The 23425-nt window shown below is 41.9% G+C and overlaps 1 protein-coding gene across 1 annotated transcript in view; it reads left to right on the forward strand.

Moving 5' to 3' along the window:
• CASP8AP2 (caspase 8 associated protein 2) overlaps nucleotides 1–23043 on the forward strand; it is a 35626-nt gene extending 12583 nt beyond the window's left edge. Inside the window, exons 5-9 of the mRNA XM_049772305.1 lie at nucleotides 3792–3907; nucleotides 9869–12018; nucleotides 14884–17989; nucleotides 19538–19637; nucleotides 22366–23043. Coding sequence (XP_049628262.1) covers nucleotides 3792–3907; nucleotides 9869–12018; nucleotides 14884–17989; nucleotides 19538–19637; nucleotides 22366–22422 — 5529 coding nt within the window. The 3' untranslated portion in view covers nucleotides 22423–23043. The remainder of the gene's footprint in view (nucleotides 1–3791; nucleotides 3908–9868; nucleotides 12019–14883; nucleotides 17990–19537; nucleotides 19638–22365) is intronic.
• Nucleotides 23044–23425: the final 382 nt, after the last annotated feature.

Genomic DNA, 23425 nt, shown 5'->3' on the forward strand with positions numbered 1-23425 from the left:
AGCATGTTTTTGGCTGCAAGGAATTCCAGAAGTATGAGAAGGTGGGGTGGGAGAATGATGGAGGGTGTCTGCATTCGCTCCAAAAAAAAGTCCTGGAACTGTCAGCCCAAATACTAGTATATGTGGAGTTTTGGTCAGATTGGTGTCTATGAAGAGAGCCATAAATGAGTGGTGTAGCAGGCTATTGGCGTAGGGGAGATTGTGGGCAATGAGGCTTATTGACATGGCTTTGGAAAGACAGGGATTTGGCCTGCCTCTCTTCCAGACATGACCAGCTTTTAGCTGCCAACACCATTGTATCCATAATTTTACATCTCTTTCCAGCATAGATTGAATCTGTAGAGCTAGTCAGATGCAGACATGGCAACTGTGTTTGTCTAAACTTTTTTTGTTTGTTTGTTTGTTTTGAGGTCACATCTGGCAGTGCTCAGAGGTTACTCCTGGCTTTATGCTAAGAAATCGCTTTTGCCAGGCTCGGGGGACCATATAGGATGCCAGAACTCGAAACACTGTCCTGCATGCAAGGCAAATGCCCTACCGCTGTGTTCTCTCTCTTTTAAAATAATAATTTAATCAGCTTTTTGCAAAAAAAGCCAAGTTCATGAGAAACTTTTTGGGAACACCTACCAGTATTCAGGGATCACTATTGGTAGGGTTTTGGGAACTACATGGGGTACTCACCTAAGTTAAGCCGAGGTGAGCAATTTATAAGGCAAGTGCTTTACTTACTATACTTTTAAGTCCCCAAGCTTCTTTTAATTTGTTGGCAACCCATATGGTGCCCTGTGCCTGCCAGGGGCGATTTCTGAGCATAGAGCTAGGAGTAACCCCTGAGCGGTACCGGGTGTAGTGCAAAAACCAAAAAAAAAAAAAAAAAGAAAAAGAAATCGCTCCTGGCATGCACAGAAGACCATATGGGATGCCAGGATTTGAACCCCTGTGGTCCTGGGTTCGCCACTTGCAAGGCAAACGCCCTACCGCTGTGCTATCTCTCCGGCCCTTAGCCCCACTTTTAAATATTAAACGAAGCAACAAATCTTGCAAAACAAATAATTTGAGGGCTAGAGTGATAGTATATCAAATTTGACAGGGTTTGATTCCTGGGATATGGTCCCCTGAACCTGCCAGGAGTAATTTCTGAGTGCAGAGCCAGGCTTAATCCCTGAGCACACCCATGTGTGGCCCCAAAACAAAGAAACTCATTTACTATATTAGTGAAATTGATGTATGAAAACTACTTTTTTTGTTTAATTGTTTTTTTGGGGGGTGGGAGGGGTCACACCCTGCAGCGCTCAGCAGTTATTCCTGGCTCTGCTCTCAGAAGTCACCCTGGCAGGCTTGGGGAACCATATTAGATGGTGGGATTCAAACCGGGGTCTGTCCTGTATTGGCCTCGTGCAAGGCAAACACTTACCTCTGTGCTATTGCTCCAGCCCCTGAAAACTACTTGATTAGTTAAATGAAGACTATATCTCTTGGACTACTTAATTTATATAAATCTCATAGGTGGCCTAAAAGAATGGCATGAGGAACAAAGATTTAAAATGATTTTCTGGGGAAAGTAGTGGAAACTATTTTTGTGGTAATGTAAAAATGAGAAATACAATGTCTTATGATTATTTCTTTTTGTTTTGTTTTGTTTTTGTTTTTGGGTCACACCCCGCAGCTCTCAGATGTTACTCCTAGCTCTATGCTCAGAAATCGTCCCTGGCAGGCACAGGGCACCATATGAGTTGCCAGGATTTGAACCACCGTCCTTCTGTGTGAAAGGCAAATGCCTTACCTCCATGCTATCTCTCCGGCCCCTTATGATTATTTCTTATTATGAGTATTGTTTGTTTTTTTTGGCCACACCCAGCTGCACTCCAGGTCGACTCCTAGATTTGCCCTTAGAAATTACTCTTGGCACATTTGGGGTACATAAAGGATTCCAGGGTTCATACCCGGTTAGTCACATGCAAGCCAAATGCTCTACCTGCTGTGCTACTGCTCTGACATCCATTCTGATATTTTTGTTTTGTTTTGGGCCACACCCGGTGACACTCAGGGTTTACTCCTGGCTATGTGCTCAGAAATCGTTCCTGGCTTGGGGGACCATATAGGATGCCAGAGAATCGAACCATGGTCCATCCTAGGTCAGTTGCATATGAGGGAAATGCCCTACTGCTGCGCCACCACTCCAGCCCCTGCTTTTCCTTTTTTTTTTTTTTTTTTTTTTTTTGGCCACACCTTCAGAACTCAGGGATTACTCCTGGCTCTGCCTGGCTCTGAACTCAGAGCCAGGCTCAGAGGACCATATGGGATGCCAAGGATCAAACCCAGGTCTGCTACTTGCAAAGCAAATGTCCTACATGCTGTTCTATTGCTCTGGTGATCTTTTTTGTTTGTTTTTGTTTTTTTGGGCTACACCCGGTAGCGCTCAGGAGTTACTCCTGGCTATGCGCTCAGAAATCGCTCCTGACTTGGGGGACCATATTGACGCCAGGGGATTGAATCTCGGTCCATCCTAGGCTCTGCACCACCACTCCAGCCCCATCTGGCAATTTTTTTTTCTGATTAATTTATATTCTAATTTGGGGGCCGGGCAGTGGCGCTAGAGGTAAGGTGCCTACCTTGCCTGCGCTAGCCTTGGACAGACCGCGGTTCGATCCCCCGGTGTCCCATATAGTCCCCCAAGCCAGAAGCAACTTCTCAGCGCATAGCCAGGAGTAACCCCTGAGCATTACCAGGTGTGGCCCAAAAACCAAAAAAAAAAAATTTTTTTTATATTCTAATTTGAAAGATAACTTACAAACAACATTATATTTGTTTTGGGGCCACATCCAGTGGCACTCAGGGGTTACTTCTGACTCTGCGCTCAGAAATTGCTCCTGGCTCGGGGGACCATAATAGACACTGGGGATTAAACCTAGGTTTATCCTGGGTCAGCCATGTGCATTGAAAATGCCCTACCACTGTGCTACCACTCTGGCCCCCATTTTTATTTATTTATTTTTTTTTGCCACGTCCTCAGCGCTCAGGGAATACTCCAGGCTCAGAGGACCATGTGGAATGCCAGGGATCAAACCCGGGTCTACTATTTGCTAGGCAAATCTCCTACCTGCTGTTCTATTGCTCTGGCAAATTTTTTTCTGATTCATTTTTATTTTGACTTGTAAGATAACTTAAACAGCATTTTGGGGGGACCTCACCTGGAAATGTTTAGGGTTTATTTCTGGCTATACACTTAGAAATTGCTCCTGGCTTGAGGGACCATATGGAATGCCAGGAGATCAAAACGCGATCATCCATCCTAGGTTAGCACATGCAAGGCAAACTCCCTACCACTATGCCACTGCTTTGGCCCCACCAGCATTATTATTTTTTTGTGTGTGTGTGTGGTTTTTGGGTCACACCCGGCAGTGCTTGGGTTATTCCTGGCTCCACGCTCAGAAATTGCTCCTGGCAGGCACAGGGGACCATATAGGACGCTGGGATTCGAACCGATGACCTCCTGCATGAAAGGCAAATGCCTTACCTCCATGCTGTCTCTCCAGCCCCCCAACAGCATTATTTTTATTTCAATTTTTTGATCCATTTTTGTAGTTTTTATTTTAGTTGAGTTTTTTCTGATCCAGTTTTTTTCTAAATCTCAACTTTTCCATCTAATAAGCATACTAGTACTTTCAATATGCTTTCTTTGAAAATAAGATAAAATATGTGATGCTAGTCATGTAGTTAGTATTCAGTAGTACCTATGTTTAGTAAACTTATAGCTATATACATTATTTAATATATGTTGTGATATTTAGAATTTCAGTTTAAAAAACGAAAACCAGTCACTTAAGAAGAATATATCAGCACTTATCAAAACTGCAAGAGTGGAAATAAATCGCAAGGATGAAGAAATAAATCACCTTCACCAAAGGTATAATGAGAGATATGATTCTGTTTATAAATATCATAGTTCTTAACATGTAGGATATTTTTAACTCACATGACTATTGATAACATATAGCCACAATACTCAGTTTTCTATGTAGTATAATTGGATTTGAGCTTTGGTACTCTGCTTTTGTTTCCCCCTTTGGAGCTAGTGACATAATCTGAAATTTTCAAAATTACCTCATTGAAAACTGAATTTATGATTAAACCTTTTAGTTTGCCAGGTCAATAGAGTCTATCATTTATTTAGTTTGTGCAAGTTATTGAACTTAGCATAAGATGATCATTTAATTTTTAATTTAATTTAATTATTTATTTTTTGGTTTTTGGGTCACACCTGGCAGCGCTCAGGGGTCATTCCTGGCTCTACGCTCAGAAATTGCCCCTGGCAGGCACAGGGGACCATGTGGGATGCCAGGACTGGAACCACCGTCCTACTGCATGCAAGGCAAATGCTTTACCTCCATGCTATCTCTCCGGCCCCTATTTTTTTAAATTTTTTTATTTTTGGGTCACACTCAGCAGCACTCAGGGGTTACTCCTGGCTCTATGCTCAGAAATTGCTCCTGGCAGGCTTAGGGGACCATACGGGATGCTGGGATTTGAACCACCATCCTTCTGCATGCAAGGCAAACACCTTACCTCCATGCTATCTCTCTGGCCCAAGATGGTAATTTAATTTATTGCACAAATCATAATACCATATTTTCCAGCGTATAAGACGACCCCCTAATTTTGCAGTTAAAACATAGGTTTAGGCCTATATTTGCTGTATCAGACAGAACGTTCCTGTGCTGCATGTGTTCCTGTGCTCATGTACCACATTGAGCCAATCACAGCAAGCAAAGATTCAAAGGTTATACTGTAATAGACTTGCTCTCTGACTCTGGCTAATCTGAGCAGGCTTTTTACAGTGTAGATTCCGGTACAGAACATTGTCTAATTTGCATGCATAAAAAGCCTGCTTGGATTGGCTGAGTTAGAGAGGCAGTCCGAGTAGCCTTGCAGTGATTGGTGCAGGATCGAGTTGGAAAATTCGTTTTGTGGCATTATTCAGACAATTTTCGTTTAGTAGCATATTGAAACATTTTTCGGGATATACTCGGCTTATAAGACGACCCCCGACTTTCGGTTGACTTTTTTTGTTTCAAATGTCATCTTATACGCCGGAAAATACGGTACTTTTGAGGATATAAGAGAAATCTATTAATAGCTGCATTTAGAGTTATTGGCAAACTGGGAACCATAGTATTCTGCCTAGATGATCTTGACACTTTCTTTTTTTTTTTTTTTTTTTTTTTGGTTTTTGGGCCACACCCGGCAGTGCTCAGGGGTGACTCCTGGCTGTCTGCTCAGAAATAGCTCCTGGCAAGCACGGGGGACCATATGGGACACCGGGATTCGAACCAACCACTTTGGTCCTGGATAGGCTGCTTGCAAGGCAAACGCCGCTGTGCTATCTCTCTGGGCCCCGACACTTTCTTTTAATCACCCTTCATATTCAGTTTTTCACCATATTCTGAATTTTTGTTTGTTCTCTTTTGGTCACACCTTAAAGTATTCAGGGCTTACTCCTGGCTCTTGCTCAGGGTCACTCCTGGCAGTGCTTAGAGGATCATTTGTGGTGCTGAGGACTGAAGCTAGGTTGTCTGTGTGCAAGGCAAGTTCCTTATCTGTGTACTGTCTCTTGGGTCTTTCTGCTTTTTATTTCTTTTTAATCTTTCAATTCTTTCATTTTCCCATTGTTGCTACCTTTCAACTCTCATCTGAACTGGTATCATCATCCTCACGTTTTCTCAACTTCTCTTCAATATTAAAGCCACAGAATACTTTTTTTTTTTTTTGGTTTTTGGATCACACCTGGCGGTGCTCAGGGGTTACTCCTGGCTGTCTGCTCAGAAATAGCTCCTGGCAGGCATGGGGGACCATATGGGACACCGGGATTCGAACCAACCACCTTAGGTCCTGGATCGGCTGCTTGCAAGGCAAACGCTGCTGTGCTATCTCTCCGGGCCCGCCACAGGATACTTTCTTTTTTTTTTTTTGGTTTTTGGGCCACACCCGGTAATGCTCAGGGGTTACTCCTGGCTATGCGCTCAGAAGTCGCTCCTGGCTTGGGGGACCATATGGGACGCCGGGGGAATCGAACTGTGGTCCGTCCGAGGCTAGCGCAGGCAAGGCAGGCACCTTACCTTTAGCGCCACCGCCCGGCCCCCACAGGATACTTTCTAAAGCAAAAGGATACTCACTGTCACAGGACCAACCACTCGATTCCTTTTCTTGTGTAAAATGCATCAGTGACTAGACATGAAAGCTAATACAGTATGGTTTGCAAATTGCGTTGCAGGTGACCAGCCCTGTTTTGATCCAGGGCAATATATATGTTAGCCTGAGTACCCTACAGGGGAAAGTTTTGTTTGAACAAGGTGAAAAGAAAATCTGGATGATGAAATGATGGAAATTGTATAATTAGATTGTTTGGTATGGTCTTACATTATTAATAAATACTTCTGTTATTTACTTAATTTTTTCTTCTTTCCTCTCCCTTTGCTTCTGTGTTGACCAGTGTGTGTATGTTTATGTATAGGAGGTTGTTGGCGTTTTGACATTTGCACACTTGGCAGTGGTGCTCATTGTGGACATGCACTTTTTTGGTGGGGCCATATTTGGTGGTGGTTTGGGCACTGTACATTTCTGGAGATCAAAACCCTGTCCTTAAGCACTCATCAGAGTTCTTACTTTGCCTCAATAAAAGAACAAAGCCACTGTAATGATCTTGATGAAGGTAAAATTTTCCCTTTTTCTACTGGAGCAAGGTAGTTTTTACTGAATAAAATTTATTTTAATAGATATGAGGGGATAAAAAATACATGGAGGGGCTGGAGTGGTGGCACGGTAAGGCATCTACCTTTTTTGTGCACGCTAACGTAGGACAGACCACGGCTCAATCCCTCAGCATTCTATATGGTCCCCCAAGCCAGGAGCAATTTCTGAGTGCATAGCCAGTAGTAATCCCTGAGCACCACCGGGTATGGCCAAAAAGTCAAAACAAAGGAAAGAAAAAGAACATGGGTTATGGGCTTCTCCAGAATGAAAAAAGGAAAGCAAATAAAAATACATGTTCAGGGGTCAGAGTGATAGCATTTGCCTTGTACTCGGCCAACCCTGGACGCACCCGGGTTCAATTCCCAGCATCCCATATGGTCCCCTGAGCTTTCCAGGAGCTATTTCTGAGCACAGAGCCAGGATTAAGCCCCCCTCCAAAAAAAAAAAAAATAGATGCATGTTTAAGAGTAAACACAGGCTGGGCTTGAGAGAGCCAAGAATATTACTGCATCTTTCTCAAAGTATTATATAATCTTTCTCAAAGTATTATACAAAAGTTCTTTTTGTTCTGAAAATATACCTATCAGTGATCAGGACTTACTCCAGGCTCTATGTTCAGGTATCAAAGTCATATGTGGTAAATTGATCACATATTTGAAGGGCACACCCTACCTCACAGCCCCTACAAAGAGTTCCTTACCAGAAGAATTTTCTCTAGTTAATGTGTTGGTAGATAAGAATATGTGTGACTCTGGAGTAATTCAGTGTTTTTCTGTTTTGATTTTGGACCATACCTATCAGTGTATACCTGGCTCTGGGTTCAGGAGTAGCCCCTTGTATTTGTGAGATCATATGCAGTTCTAGATATCAAACTGGGGTTGGCTACATACAAGGTAGAGCCTTATTGCATTATAACTCTGGCCCCTGAATGATTTTTTTTTTTTTTGGGCCACACCCAGTGACGCTCAGGGGTTACTCCTGGCTATGTGCTCAGAAGTCGCTCCTGGCTTGGGGGACCATATGGGATGCCGGGGGATCGAACCGCGGTCCGTCCAAGGCTAGCGCAGGTAAGGCAGGCACCTTACCTCTAGCGCCACCGCCCGGCCCCCCCTGAATGATTCTTTTACTTATTTGGTGCCACACCAATCAGTCCTCAAATTTATTATGGACTGTTGCTTGAGGGAACCACGTAGTGTCAGGGATTTAACTTGGACTTGTTTGCAGAGCATGTATTACTAACTTTACATATAATGTGCTTATATATATATTTGCAGAGGTCATCGTTTTAGTTGTGATGCTCACAGTTTCCTGTCACAGTGTCTTTGGGGGTTGTACCATTGAGCTGTGGTCAACCTTTTTTAGTTGAGAATTTGCTGTGTTTACATGCACTTGAGTTGTACTCATAACCACCTGGCTGCAATGTGCCAGAGATCATTTTTCCTGTTCAGGTGCCATGGATTCTGGAAGTAGTACTACTGTGTTAGCACCAGAACATGAACATGAAGCCTTAATAATGCAAGGAAGGGGAACCAGAGCAATAGAACAGCGGTAGGGTGTTTGCCTTGCATGTGAGAGACCTGGACGGACCTGGGTTCAATCCCAGCATCCCATATGGTCTCCCGAGCCTGCCAGGAACAATTTCAGAGCTCAGAGCCAGGAGTAACTCCTGAGCACCTCCAGGTATGCCCGCCCCCCCCCCCCCCCAAAAAAAAAAGCAAGGCAGGTACTTTTAGTTACTAAGTCATCCCAGACCTCTACTTTGCTCTTTCTTAATTGTGAACTATAATTTGTATGTGTGAGGGGTAATCATTTGCTAAAATTTCCTATTTACTAGAAGGTATATATATATTTTTATTTTTTTATTTTTGGTTTTTGGGTCACACCCGGCAGTGCTCAGGGGTTACCCCTGGTTCAATGCTCAGAAATAGCTCCAGGCAGGCACAGGGAACCATATGGGATGCCGGGATTTGAACCACTGACCTTCTGCATTGCAAGGCAAATGCCTTACCTCCATGCTATCTCTCCGGCCCCAAGAAGCTATAATTTTTATTTTGCCTCTTTTGTGCAACTTTAAGATGTCTATTGATGGGGCTGGAGAGATAGCATGGAGATAAGGCATTCGCCTTGCAATGCAGAAGGTCAGTGGTTCGAATCCCAACATCCCATATGATCCCCCGAGCCTGCCAGGAGCAATTTCTGAGAGTAGAGCCAGGAGTAACTCCTGAGCACTGCTGGGTGTGACTCAAAAACAAAAACAAAAATAAATAAAAGATGTCTATTGATTCTGTGGCTACCTTTGAAAATGTATGTAAAAAAGAAAACTAGGACAAGTAGTTAACGTAGAATTCTGTCTTGATGGTCTCTGACTCATTCAGGTTTCAATTTTTCTTCTGTTTTAATAGGTCTAGGATGTAGTAAGGGAAAGAAAATAATGTCACTTTTTTAAACAAAGTGGATCTGGGTTTGGAGCAGTAGCACAGCAGTAGGGCATTTATGTTGCATGCGGTCAACCCGGGTTTGATCCCAGGGTTGGATCCCCACCACCTCATGGTTCTCTGAGCCTATCAGGAGCAATTTCTGAGTACAGAGTCAAGAGTAACCCGTGAGTACCGCCAGGTGTGGTCCAAAAAAAAAAAAAAACCCAAATAATAAAGAAGTGAATTTATTATTAGAGAATTGTGAACCTTTCATCAGGAAAATCTGAGGAAGTAGCAAATTCTGAATTAGAACTGAGATGCTTCAAACCTGATTTTAGCAAAGCAAATAAGGGCTTCTTTATTTTGGAAGTCTATAAATTCTGTCATTCACTCATTTATTCAAAGTAAAATTAATTTTTACTATATATTAGGGCTTTTCATTTTAAAGTATGTCAATGGTAAATAAAATTAGGATTTAAAAAAAATCATTTAACTTTGGTGTTTTGGAGAGATAGTTAAGGACTGTAGGTGTTTCTCTGCATATGGCCAACTATATATCTGTCCCATGATTCCTGCCAGTAGTGATTCTTGAGCAGAAAGCCAGGAGTAAACTATGAGCGCATCTGAGTATGGCCCAGAAGCCAAAGAGAAAAGAAAAAAGCAATTAATTTTGATCTCTTAAATTCTTTATTTCTTAATAGGTTGTCTGAGTTCCCACATTTTCGAAATAATCAGAAAACTTCAAGAACATCAGATGTCACGAAGCCAAAAGATCTTAAATCCAGACCTTCCCATTTGGATGATTGTTCAAAGACTAATCAAAGAGTGAAAAGTGATGCTTTTAAAGATGTACACCATAGCACTTTACTGTCAAATCACGAAAAGGAAGGAAAACCACAGTCTGATAAAATGAGCCCTTCGCTTGTATGTCTATCTTCTGAAAACCATTGTACCAATGGCAGTTGGTCACGTTCTCATCATCTGACTGGTGAGAGTAGCTCAACTGATGACAAGAGAAGAGGGAGAAAAGATGTTAGACACAATCAACATAACCGAGGCACTGACAGAATACGAAAAGATTTGAGCACTAGCTTTGGTGATGATGAACTGAGAAACACAGAAGCTGGTCAAAGGCTACAGACACATCCTGAGAAATACTGTAAAGGGGAACTTAAGACAGAAAGCAAGAATTCCAAGTTTAGAAGCAAGACAGAGTTGAATTATAGAGATGAGTATAGTAATTCTTTTAGGGAGAAAGAGACCACTCAAGAAAGGTTGCATGCTCGAGCAGAATCTCAAAATGACAAAAAATCAGAAAGACAAGGTGAAAGATCACAAAATATAAAGAGAAGAGAACTTAAGTCACAAGATCAAGAAGAAAGGAAAACTGACCAAAAATCTAAATCTGTGGTAAAAGACCAGGATCATTGGAGAATATCCGAACGAACATTGCTTCCTCATTCCAAGAGTGAAATAAAATTTCGTCATAATTCCAGTAAATACCATTTAGAAGAGAGACGAGAAAGGGACGATTGTAAAAGAGACAGGGGTACAAATAATCATAGTTTTCCAGAAGGAAGATGCCCACCTTCTCTTTCAGCCAATAGAATTCACAAACATGTTGACTCTAAGGAGGGTGATATTTTATACCAACAGAAAAATACACTTTTAAAAGAAGAAAGGCATAGAACAGAAGAAAAGAGGAAAAGAGAAAGAGAAGGCAAAGAAGAAAATAGGCATATGAGAAATGAAAAAAGGGGTTCTACAGAAAATTTGCAGAAGACTAACAAAGAAAGTAAGAAAACCACTACTGACTTAAACAGATATGAAAAGAAACATGATAAAGGAGAAGTTGTAAATGTTACCAAAGGAGCAGAACTGACAGCTAAAGCTGAAAGTGGTCCAAATGAAACAAAAAACAAAGACTTAAAGTTGAGTTTTATGGAAAAATTGAACCTAACTCTTTCTCCTGCTAAAAAGCAACCTGTTTCTCAGGATAGTCCACATAAAATAATGAGTTCTCCCAAAATTAGAGGCATATGCGATGTGGCGCCCTTGGTGCAGTCTAGAACAGCAGCTTATATTCCCTCTGCCAGTGAACCTGTCACAGAGGAAAACAGATCAAAGTTACAACAATGTGAGAATATTCTTGCAGCAGTGTCTGAGCCTGGGACCAGTATTCCAGAAAAGAAAATGGAAGAAGAAAGCCATTTGTTTGCTAAGTCTGTTGAGAACACTTTGTGTTGTGACATGACCTCTTGTCGTCAGGAGTCTTCCTCCTCAGCACCTGTGGAAATGGAACAAAGAGAATCTTTGTTTCCATCATCAGCAAAAATAGAGCAAGCTGTTAATGGTGCAAAAACAATGAAAGTGTTACAAACAAATGTTTCCCAAAACTTGGACTTGGAGACCAAAATAAATGATGGTTTAAATTATTGTGCTTCTGAAGGTATAGAAATTAAGGAGACTTTTTCAACAAAAAAGGACAAAACCAATGAAAGCATGTTGCAGTCATCAGTTGAAGAAGCTGGCATCTTACCAATAGTCCCTTCAAAAGATGGATCAAAATTCGAGTCTTCTCTTACGGATGCACCACTGGATGAGGCTAAATCTTGTCCTGCGGAGCCATGTATACCTAAACAGATGCCTGAATCTTCGCTTCAGCAAACTGAGTTAATGGAAGTTGGTGAAACAAATTCTGTGTATCATGATGATGAAAACTCAGTTCTGAGCATTGACTTTAATAACTTGAGACCTATTCCTGAGGCCATCAGTCCCTTGAATAGTCCAGTTAGACCAGTAGCCAAAGTTCTTAAATTGGAAAGTCCATCTCAAGCATCATTATATAAAGGTAATAGTTTATATTCTGTAGCTTGTTTTTATGTGAGAATATAAAATGGATACACAAAATGTATTGGTGTTTGGGGCCAGAAAGCTAGTAGAGTATGCCTTACACACAAACACAACCAACCCAGATTCAATTTTTGGCATGTCATATGGTCCCCTGAATCTTCCAGGAATGATTCCTGAGCACAAAGCTAGCAGTAACCCCTGATCACTGCCAGGTGATCAGATGATCCCCAAAAAACCAAAAAATAAACCAACAGTAAAGTGTTGTGTTTAATGTTTTTCCTCTACCCAGGAGGGGACCATTTCTGTGGTACTGTGCTAACTGGGTTCACAGTTAAATGCTAGGTTCAATGTCAGGTCCAGTTGAGCAGTGCTTGGAGGCTATAGCACCACACACATGACTAGTACTGGAGCAGGGTGGGGAGCTGACTTGTAGTTCTAAGGACTGAGCTTGGTTCCTTGCACATGCATGACATATGCCCCTGATCCCTAACCTACTACTATGACCCCTCTTTCTTTCTCTCTCTCCCTCTCAAGACCTCATATGTGCAAATCATGTTCTCTAAAGCTAAGCTACAGCCCTGGCTACTGCATCTTCTTTCTTTTCTTCTTTTCATTTGGTGGGGGTGTTGGTAGTTAGGCTATACCTAGTGGTGCTCAGGTTGGTGCAAAGTTCAGGGTTGTTCCTGATAATAATGTTCAGGGATGGCTGCATGCAAAGCAAATGCCATATCTCTTATACTCTGGTCCTGCTTTTTCTTTTTTGTTTTTGTTTTTGGGCCACACCCAGCATTGCTCAGGGGTTACTCCTGGCTGTCTGCTCAGAAATAGCTCCTGGCAGGCATGGGGGACCATATGAGACACCGGAATTCGAACCCAACCACCTTTGGTCCTGGATTGGATGCTTGCAAGGCAAATGCCGCTGTGCTATCTCTCCGGGCCCCTGCTTTTTCTTTTTTGATAGCATGACTAACATTTAGACCTCTGTTAGAAATGTGCAGTGTACCTTTAGTTTACATTAAGCCAAATTTTTCAGGGGGGGGAATTTTGGGTCATACCTGGTGGCACTTGGGTTACTGTTGGCTTTGCACTCAAATCACTCCTGGCAGGCATGGGGAGCCATATGGGATGCCAGGATTCGAAACACCATCTTGGATCAGCCACATGCAAGGCAAACACCCTACCACTGTGCTGTCGCTCAGGCCCCATATTTTTGGCTTTTACAGACTACCAAATAGCATGGAATATGTGATGATGCTCCTTAATGAAGTAAAATAACTGGACTGCAGATGGTTATTCAAATAGCTTAACTCTGAACTAATGCTTTTGGTTACCTTTTTTTTTTTTGGGGGGGGGCCACACCCGGCTTTGCTCAGGGGTTACTCCTGGCTATCTGCTCAGAAATAGCTCCTGGCAGGCACAGGGGACCATATGGGACACCGGGATTCAAACCAACCACCTTTGGTCTTGGATCGGCTGCTTGCAAGGCAAACACCACTGTGCTATCTCTCCGGGCCCGCTTTTGGTTACCTTTTGAGCACATTTTATTTATTTGTTTGTGTTTTGGGCCTTAAGACCTGGTATTTAGGTTTTATTCCTGACACAGTGCTCAATGATCATTCCTGGCAGGCTCAGGAGACTATATAGCATGCCAGGGATTGACTGCATGTAAGGTATGTGACCTTCCTAACCACTGTATGATCAGTGGTTAGGAATAAATAGGCCCCTGAGCATATTTTAAAACAAGTTTAAACAAATGGTATGAATCAATACTAGACCTTAACATTCTGGGTTTTTATTTATTTATTTTTGGGCCACGTCTGGTGGTGTTCAGGTTACTCCTGGCTCTGCATTTAGAAATTGTTCCTAGCTGCTAAGGGGACCATATGGTATTGCAGTGATCAAGCTTGGGGTCAGCCTTGTGCAAAGCTAATGCCCTACCTGCTATCCTCTCCCCAGCCCCTTAGGGTTTTTTTTGTTTTTGTTTTTGTTTTTACTTTTTTTTTTTGGTTTTGTTTTGTTTTTTTTTTTGGTTTTTGGGCCACACCCGGTGGTGCTCAGGGGTTACTCCTGGCTGTCTGCTCAGAAATAGCTCCTGGCAGGCACGGGGGACCATATGGGACACCGGGATTCGAACCAACCACCTTTGGTCCTGGATCGGCTGCTTGCAAGGCAAACACCTCTGTGCTATCTCTCCGGGCCCCTGTTTTGTTTGTTTTTATGAGACTGACTTGCTACATACTGCGCTAAGACGCACCTCCCTTAAGTGTTTTTTTTTTAATATCAATATAAAAATTCAATTTATGGCTGGAGCAGTCATACACATAACCAAACTAGGTTCAGTCTCCAGCTTCCCATAAGGTTCTCTGAAATGCCAGAAATAACTTCCTTTTTTGGGGGGAGTGGGGATCACACCCAGCAATGATCAGGCTTTACTCCTGGCTCTGCACTCAGAAGTTGTTCCTGGTGGGCTCGGGGACCATCCTAGGATGCCGAGATTTGAACCAGGTTTTGTCCTGTTTTGTCCGCATGCAAGTCAAACACCTTACCCTGTGCTATCACTCCAGCCCCCAGAAATAACTTCTGAGTGCAGAGCCCAAGTAAAACTGAAGCATTGCTGGTTATGGCCCAGAAATACACAAAAATAAATCAATATTCCATATTGGTGGATAGGAGCAATAATACAGCAAGTAGGGGGTTTGCCTTGAATGAGGCTAACCTGGTTTCGATTCCCGCATCCCACATGGTCCCCTGGGCTTGCTAGGAGTGATTTCTGAGTGCAGAGACAGAAGCCCCCCCCCCCCAATAAAACCAGAAAAAAGAAAGACTCCATATTCTTATACTGTACTTTTTTTTTCATTCACAGATGTGTTTCCACCAAATTCAGCACATTCTACCTCAAAGAGCCATTCTGATCTCAATAAAGAAAATCAAAAGCCAGTTTATAAATCTGACACATTTATAGAAGCAGACTCCCAGAAAAATTCGCCTTTGAATGAATTAGAAGAAGGAGAGATTGTAAGTGACAGTGATAAGTCTAGTTCACAAAATTTTGAGAAGAATACTAAGCCTAAGGCATCTACTGAATTTCAAAACACAAAAACTAGCGTAAGAAATAAGAAAAGCACTGTGCATTTGGATAAAGACAGTCCGAAAACTTCTATAAAAACCCATCAGACCAAAAGCAACTGGACTAAAAGACAAAGTGAGTCTGATAATTCTTCAAAAACAGAGAAAGAAAAGACAATGAGTACCTCTAGCTTAGAAAAAATTGTTTCAATTGTTGCTGTACCCTCTTCTGTCCGCGAAGTGATGCACATGTTGCGGATGATAAGAAAACATGTAAGGAGAAACTATATGAAATTCAAAGTAAAGTTTTCATTAATGCAGTTTGATAGGATTATTGAGTCAGCAAGTATGAGTTTCACGTCACTGATTAAGCAACTTGATTTCTCTAAGATCTCTAAGTCAGTAACAACATTACAGAAGAATCTCTGTGATGTTATAGAGTCTAAGCTTAAGCAAGTGAAAAAGAATGGCATAGTGGATCGTTTATTTGAACAACAGCTACCAGATATGAAAAAAAAGTTATGGAAGTTTGTTGATGAGCAACTTGACTATTTATTTGCAAAGCTTAAGAAAATGTTGCTCAAATTTTGTGATTTCATAAACTTTGGCAGTGATAGTGATGAAGGAAAACTTGAGAAGATCAGTAAAAAGAAAACCCAGTATTCAAAATTTCAAAAGGGAATTGTGGAGAACTCTAGCAAAGATAGGCCAAAAGAGAAATCCCCCAAGCCAGAAGATTCTGTTTATTGTAAAACTTTATTGGGTTGCAAAAAATCTGAGGAAAAGCATCAAGAAAAAAATATCTCCAGTATTAACACTGGAAAAGAAGATGTTAAAAAATGTTCTCCTACTTACTTTGAGAATATGAAGAATTCTCACTCTGAAGCGCATGTGTTGGAACTAAATTGTCCAAGCACGCCCAGACCAGGAAGAACAGAAGGTAGTACCTCAGAAGATGGACAGACCTCCCAGCTTGCGGCTTTGAAGCCAGAGCGCAGTTTTGAAATTCTCACAGAACAGCAAACATCGAGCCTGACGTTTAACTTAGTGAGTGATGCACAGATGGGTGAAATATTTAAAAGTTTGTTGCAAGGTTCTGATCTATTGGATAACAGTGTTAACTGTAATGAAAAAAGTGAATGGGAATTAAAGACTCCAGAGAAACAACTGCTGGAGAGTCTCAAGTGTGAGTCTTTACCAGCTTGTACAGCAGAAGAGCTTGTGTCAGGGGTGGTTTCTCCGTGTCCTAAAATGATTGGGGATGACAACTGGTCATTACTATCTTCTGAAAAAGGTCCCTCTCTGACTTCTGGGCTTTCATTGCCAGTTCATCCTGATGTGTTAGATGAGAGTTGCATGTTTGAAGTGTCCACTAATACAGCTTTAGGCAAAGATAATGTGTGTAGTTCAGAAAAGAGCAAGCCTGGCATTTCTTCCATACTTCTCGAGGACCTAGCAGTCTCCTTAACAGTGCCCTCCCCTCTCAAGTCAGATGGTCATCTCAGTTTCTTAAAGCCAGTAGTTTTATCTAGTGCCACCCCTGAAGAAGTTATTAGTGCTCATTTTAGTGAAGATGCCTTACTTGAAGAGGAGGATGCCTCTGAACAAGATATTCATTTAGCTCTAGAATCTGATAATTCAAGTAGTAAATCAAGTTGTTCTTCATCCTGGACAAGCCGATCTGTTGCCCCAGGCTTTCAGTACCACCCGAATCTACCTATGCATGCTGTTATAATGGAAAAGTCCAATGATCATTTCGTTGTGAAAATACGACGTACGGTGCCATCTACTGCTACCAATCTTAAACAGAATGTGGTTGCCAGTCAATCATCAACTTTGCCCAGTGTGGGAAAGGAGGCTGATGGAGTAGCAGAGAAAGAGGATATTTCATGTCAGAGCACAGCTTTTCCATCCGTGGGGGAACTGAGGAATTCCACCAATGATGTAGACGACAGTAAATCAGCTTGTGAAGAACAGGACTGTATGATACAACCCCCAGTTCCTGATATATATGAATTTCTTAAAGATGCTTCAGGTAGAGCGAATCATAATGAAGTGACTGATGAGTGCTTCAAGTTGCATCAAGTATGGGAACCCAAAATGTCCAACAATACTGAAGAATTGCCTCCAGTGGAAGAAATTCCTTCTATTGAGGACCGTCTTTCAAAGGCATATATAGAGCTTACAAAAGATCCAGTCACAAAACCTAAAGACTTGGAGGAACTCATAGTTCTAACTGATTTAAATACTGACCAGTTGAAGTGTTCTAGAGGCAATTTGGATCAAAATTCTCAAATATTAGACAATGGGCAACCAGAGACTGTTGATGCTTTCATTGATTTGACACAAGATGTTTCAAGTGAAAGTAAAAATGAAGGTATCCATCCTCCTTCAACTGTCCCAGACTTAAATAGCCCAATAATATGTGTGGATGAAAATAACAGAGAGGAAAAACAGGTGCAAGTAACAAATAAGCCTTTGGAATGCATTCTTGAGGAAGCCTATGTTGATTTGACCTCAGAAGCTCCCAGCTCATGTGACATTAAAAAGAGTAGTTTAACATCAAAGCCATTTTCAAATTTTGAGACTTCACAGTATCCTGGCATTTTGAATCACAATGTCCACAAAAAGAGAAAAAAAATTTCAGATCTAAATAATTCTCAGAAAAAACAGAGAAAGGAAATAGATTTAAAAACTGAGAAAGTTACAGAGGAGTCTGCTGAGAGTGGTGAAGTGCACCAAGGAAAAGCCAATAAAAAAAACCTTACAGTAACCAAAGATTCCTTGTCATTCAAGGCAAACCAAGAGGTTACACTTCCATCAGAAGCAGGTTCCACTTTTCCAAGCCTTTCTGCGAAGAATGTTATCAAAAAGAAGGGAGAAATTATAGTTTCCTGGACAAGGTAAGAATCTTCTGATTTCAGCAGGGCTAGGATCCTATTCTGTGATGTTATAATTTGTGGGTAGGTAATATAGCCCAGTATTATTACATTTAATGTTTTTTGTTTGTTTCTGGGCCAATACCTGGCAATGCTCAGGGGTTACTTCAGGCTCTGTTCTCAGAAGTCACTCCTTGCAGGCTCTGGATCATAAGGGATATCGGGGTCAGCTGCATGCAAGGCAAAACCCCTACCTGCTGTGCTCCATTGTCTTCTACATTTTTAGCAGTTCAAAAATACTTACGACTTTTTTTTCCAGGTGGTGCTTGGGCTATTCCTGGCTCTATGCTCAGGAATAACCCTTGGCAATGATTGGGTGACCATAATCCTGGCCACAGTCACATGCAAGACAAATCCTTTCCCACCTGAACTGCCTCTCTGGCCTTCCTTACAGTTTTGTGAAACGATCTTAAAATAAGGGAAGTGATGATTTACTTCAAAAGTGGATCATGTTGGTAGAGATCGTTTTGCTGAACTGTACTGTAGAACAGTCTGGTGTATGGCTTAAGCTAGCACTGCCAGAAACACCTTGGATGCATGGCACAGTAATATTTAGTCCTGCATTCAGATTTTATCGCCAATTATTTGCAGTCTCTACATTCAAATATGATCCCTGTCACACACAGCTCACATTTTAGAAAGTCAAATCTCGGGGCCGGAGAGATAGCATGGAGGTAAAGTGTTTGCCTTGCATGCAGAAGGATGGTGGTTTGAATTCCGGTATCCCATATGGTCTAAGCCTGCCAGGAGCGATTTCTGAGCGTAGAGCCAGGAGGAACCCCTGAGTATTGCCAGGTGTGACCCAAAAACAAAACAAAAAAAAGAAAGTCAGATACTCAAAAAAAAAAAAATCACTGGGGGTTCTAATAAAAATGTCACCTCCTTGTACCCAGGGATGTTGCTGCAGTAGTAGATATTCAAATACCTAGAATCTTCAAGGCCCTCCCCACCCTGTTTCCTGCACCACATACCCCCCCTCAACACACACACTTCTGGGTGTGGCCCTATAGACCCCTGAGTATTCGTGTGATTGGGCCCGTGGTAAAAAGTATTCAGGGCTAAAGAGAAAGTACAGTAGGCTGAGAACATTTTGTATGTGGGAGGCCAGAGTTTGGAATTGCATGATGAGCAAAGCACAACGTTTTAAGAGTAGTCCTCAGAGAACCACTAAGTGTGACCCAGAAACCTTTTGAATAAAATTTTTTTTTTTTTTTTTTTTTGGTTTTTGGGCCACACCCGTTTGATGCTCAGGGGTTACTCCTGGTTATGTGCTCAGAAATCGCCCCTGGCTTGGGGGGACCATATGGGACGTCGGGGGTCGAACCGTGGTCCTTCCTTGGCTAGCGCTTGCAAGGCAGACACCTTACCTCCAGCGCCACCTACCCGGCCCCTGAAAAAAATTTTTTGAAAAAAATTTAAACTATGTCTCTTCCTCTTGGTGGAAATTAAGACATCATAATGTTTTAAATTCTCACTGCTCTAACCATGACACCTTAATATTTCTCCCTTCAGAAATGATGACCGGGAAATTTTATTGGAATGTCAGAAAAAAGGACCATCACCAAAAACATTTTCTTATTTAGCTGCCAAGTTGAATAAAGATTCATTTCAGGTAACCACTCCGTTTTTATGTCTCTGCTTGACAGATGTTACTAATTAATTTTATTTCATTTTCTCTTTCTGCGATAGCTCTGCTTTAAATAGATTTAATTTTTTTTTTTTTGGGCCACACCCTGTGACGCTCAGGGGTTACTCCTGGCTATGCGCTCAGAAGTTGCTCCTGGCTTCTTGGGGGACCATATGGGACGCCGGGGGATCGAACCGCGGTCCGTCCTAGGCTAGCGCAGGCAAGGCAGGCACATTACCTCCAGCGCCACCACCCGGCCCCAAATAGATTTAATTTTTAATATGCTTAGGATATGACTTCTTTAAAGGTATAATTCTTTATGTAGGACCAAATTAAAAATTGGTGATATTTCAAGTTGTTTAGAATAATGCTCACTTGTTGTTGTTGTTGTTGTTAATGTACATTACTGTTCACCAGTGCACATTTCCCACCACCAGTGGCCCAGATTTTCTCTTTCCTGCCTGCCTATGGGGCAGACATTTTTCTTTCTCTCTCTTTCTCTCTCTCCTTTTCCCTCTCTCCCTCCCTCTCTCTCTCTCCCTCTCTCCTTCTCCCTCTCTTCTCTCACACATACAAACACACACATAGTTTTTTTTCTTTTCCCTTTAGACACTGGTTCACAATATTGTTAGTGAGGGGTATCATGTCTCTTTATCTCCTTTCAGCACCCAATTTTTGTTCAGAGTGATCATTTCCAATGATCATTATTGAGTTTTTTGTTTTTTGGGGCCACACCTAGTGGTGCTCAGGAGTTACTCCTGGCTCTGCACTCAGAAATCACTCCTGGCAGGCTTGGGGGACCAAATGGGATGCTGGGAATCAAGCCGGGGTCCGTTCCTGGGTCAACAGTATGCAAGGCAAACACCTTACGACTGTTCTGTTACTCCGCCCCCCCCCCTTTTTTTTTGCCAATTATCTTATTGTGATACTTTCTCTGCCCTAACTGCATTCCTCTGCTCTTTGTGTGAAGCTTCCTACCATGAACTGATCCTCCTGGTCCTTGTCTCTATTGTCGCTGAATATTGTTACTATATTAATGTTGTTTATCCATGAAGCTGTGTATCCTTCCTTCACACCTGAATAAAAGCCTGGCTGGGTAAAATATTTGTGGTGAGGCATTCATTTCATTGAGGTTTTTCACTATATTCCACTACTGCCTTCTCTCCAGCCTTGTGATAAGTCTGTAAATCTTTAGTTTGATTCTTTGTATTCCCTTTTATTGGTATTCTATCTCTATTCATGGTTTTCATCATTTGGCCTTGGAGTGCTTTTATTTGTATCTCTTTTAGCTGGTACTCTTCAGGCATCCAGAATGTGGGTACAAGCATGTTTCAGCTTTGGAAACTTCTCAGCAATGGTGTCTTTGACTGTTGCTTCTTCAATGATATTTTCTTCTTGGCCCACTGGGACCCCCAGTAATTATGTTGTCCTATTGAATTTATCCTAAAGGTTTATTATTGTCTGTTCACTTATTTTGAGGATTTTTTTTCATCTATTGTTTTTTTTTGGGGGGGACACACCTGGCGGCACTCAGGGGTTACTCCTGGCTCTCTGCTCAGAAATTGCTCTTGGCAGGCACCAGGGACTATATGCCGGGATTTGAACCACAGTTGGTCCAGGGTCAGCCATTTGCAAGGCAAATGTCTTACTCTTGTGCTATCTCTCCGACCCCCTCTTAGTTTATTTTAAAGCTATTATCCAACTTCTGTCTTATGCAGCTCATCTTCCAGCTTACTGATTTTGTCTCAGCAACTGTTACTCTCCTGGTGAGGCCTTTTAGTGACTTTTTCATTTTGCCTACCAAGTTTTTCAGTTCTGTTATATCTTTTTTTGTTTTGTTTTGTTTTGTTTTGTTTTGTTTTGGCCACACCCAGAGGTTCTCCGGGGTTACTCCTGGCAGGCTCAGGGGACCATTTGGGATGCTGGGGATTGAACCCAGCTCAGTCATGTGCAAAGCAAATGCCCTACCCACTGTGCTATCGCTCCGGCCCCTGGTTCTGTAATTTCTTTTTTGGTTTTTGGGTCACACCCGGCAGCGCTCAGGGGTTACTCCTGGTTTATGCTCAGAAATCGCCCTGGCAGGCACAGGGGACCATATGGGATGCTGGGATTCGAACCACTATCCTTCTGCATGAAAGGCAAACACCCTACCTTCATTCTATCTCTCTGGCCCCGGTTCTGTAATTCTATTTGAAGTTTCTTATTTCTACTCTGCCCTCTTGAGGTTTTGTGTGTGTGTGTGTGTGTGTGTGTGTGTGTGTGTGTGTGTGTGTGTGCCTTTTTTGTTTGTTTGTTTTTGGGTCACACTGGCAACGCTCAGGGGTTACTCCTGGCTCTGTGCTCAGAAATTGCTCCTGGAAGGCTCCAGGGACCATATGGGATGACAGGATTTGAACCACCATCCATCCTGGATCGGTTGCATGTGAGATAGTCACCCTACCACTGTGCTATCTCTCCGGCCTCCTCTTGAGTATTTTGACTGTCCCCCTTCAATGAATTTTGAATTGAGATATTTTCTTGTTTAGGAAGTTTGCTATTTAAAAGTTATGCTAGTAATCACCTTTATGGAAAGGTATTTCATTTTTAAAAATACTTTTATCTCTATTGAAAGTGAATTTCTGTGTCTTTAGATGTTTTTGTTAAAACGTTCATCAATGTTAAGAAGAACATTATTGAGTTATTCATAATTAAGGCTTAACTCTGAATTTTTCAGGTCTCAGAAAGATTCCAGCAATTAAAGAAGCTCTTCGAAAAGTCAAAATGCAGGTAGCTAACGGCCACACCACCATCATAGTTGAATCAAAACATATTTGCCTCTGTATCTGTGTGTGCAGCTAATTGCCCATTCTCATGGAGATGTGAGTGTTGGGTGAGGAACGCCAGTTGAGTCCTGCTTCAGTCATCCATAGAGGACAGGTCCAGAATGTCACCATCTACAGTTCAGATTTGTGTGGTATCTCCCCATAACCTTCTGATTACCCAGGGTGAGGGGTGAGGGGGCATTTAATGAATAATAATATGTATGTTACTGATCAAAAAGTACACAGTCATGTTTCACATTCATTGACTGTATAGTCATTGTAATTTAATATCTTCCACGTTTTTATATTTTAATATAAACAGTTGTTTGGGTAATACTGACTCTGCTTGGTTAAGTTATGAAGTGTTGAGGATTGAACCCAGGGCCTCATATATAAGGCATGTGCATTGGCAATTAACCCCTGTCAAAATTCAAAACCTATATTCTTAAAACCCAAATCCATTGTCATCTAAATATTTGGTATCATTTATTTTGTTAAATTATTAAAGCTCACAGAATGTTTTACCTGGCTATTGTTACACCAATTGGGTAAGGCAATAATAGACCTGGCCACTCAAATATTTGAGTTTTTTTTTTTTTTTTTTGTTTTTTTTTTTGGGTCTCACTCGGCTGTGCTCAGGGGTTCCTCCTGGCTCCATGCTCAGAAATTCCTCCTGGCAAGCACGGGGGACCATATGGGACGCCGGGATTCGAACCGATGACCTTCTGCATGAAAGGCAAATGCCTAACCTCCATGCTATCTCTCCGGCCCCATATTTGAGTTTTTTACATAAGGAAAATGACGAGGCTTTTGGATATCTTTAACATTTACCATATTTTCTTTTTTTTTTTTTTTTTTTGGGTCACACCTGGCAGCGCTCAGTGGTTACTCCTGGCTCTATGCTCAGAAATCACCCCTGGGAGGCACAGGGGACCACATGGGATGCCGGGATTCGAACCACCGTCCTTCTGC

This window comes from Suncus etruscus, chromosome 4, assembly GCF_024139225.1.
Source record: "Suncus etruscus isolate mSunEtr1 chromosome 4, mSunEtr1.pri.cur, whole genome shotgun sequence".
Taxonomy (NCBI): domain Eukaryota; kingdom Metazoa; phylum Chordata; class Mammalia; order Eulipotyphla; family Soricidae; genus Suncus; species Suncus etruscus.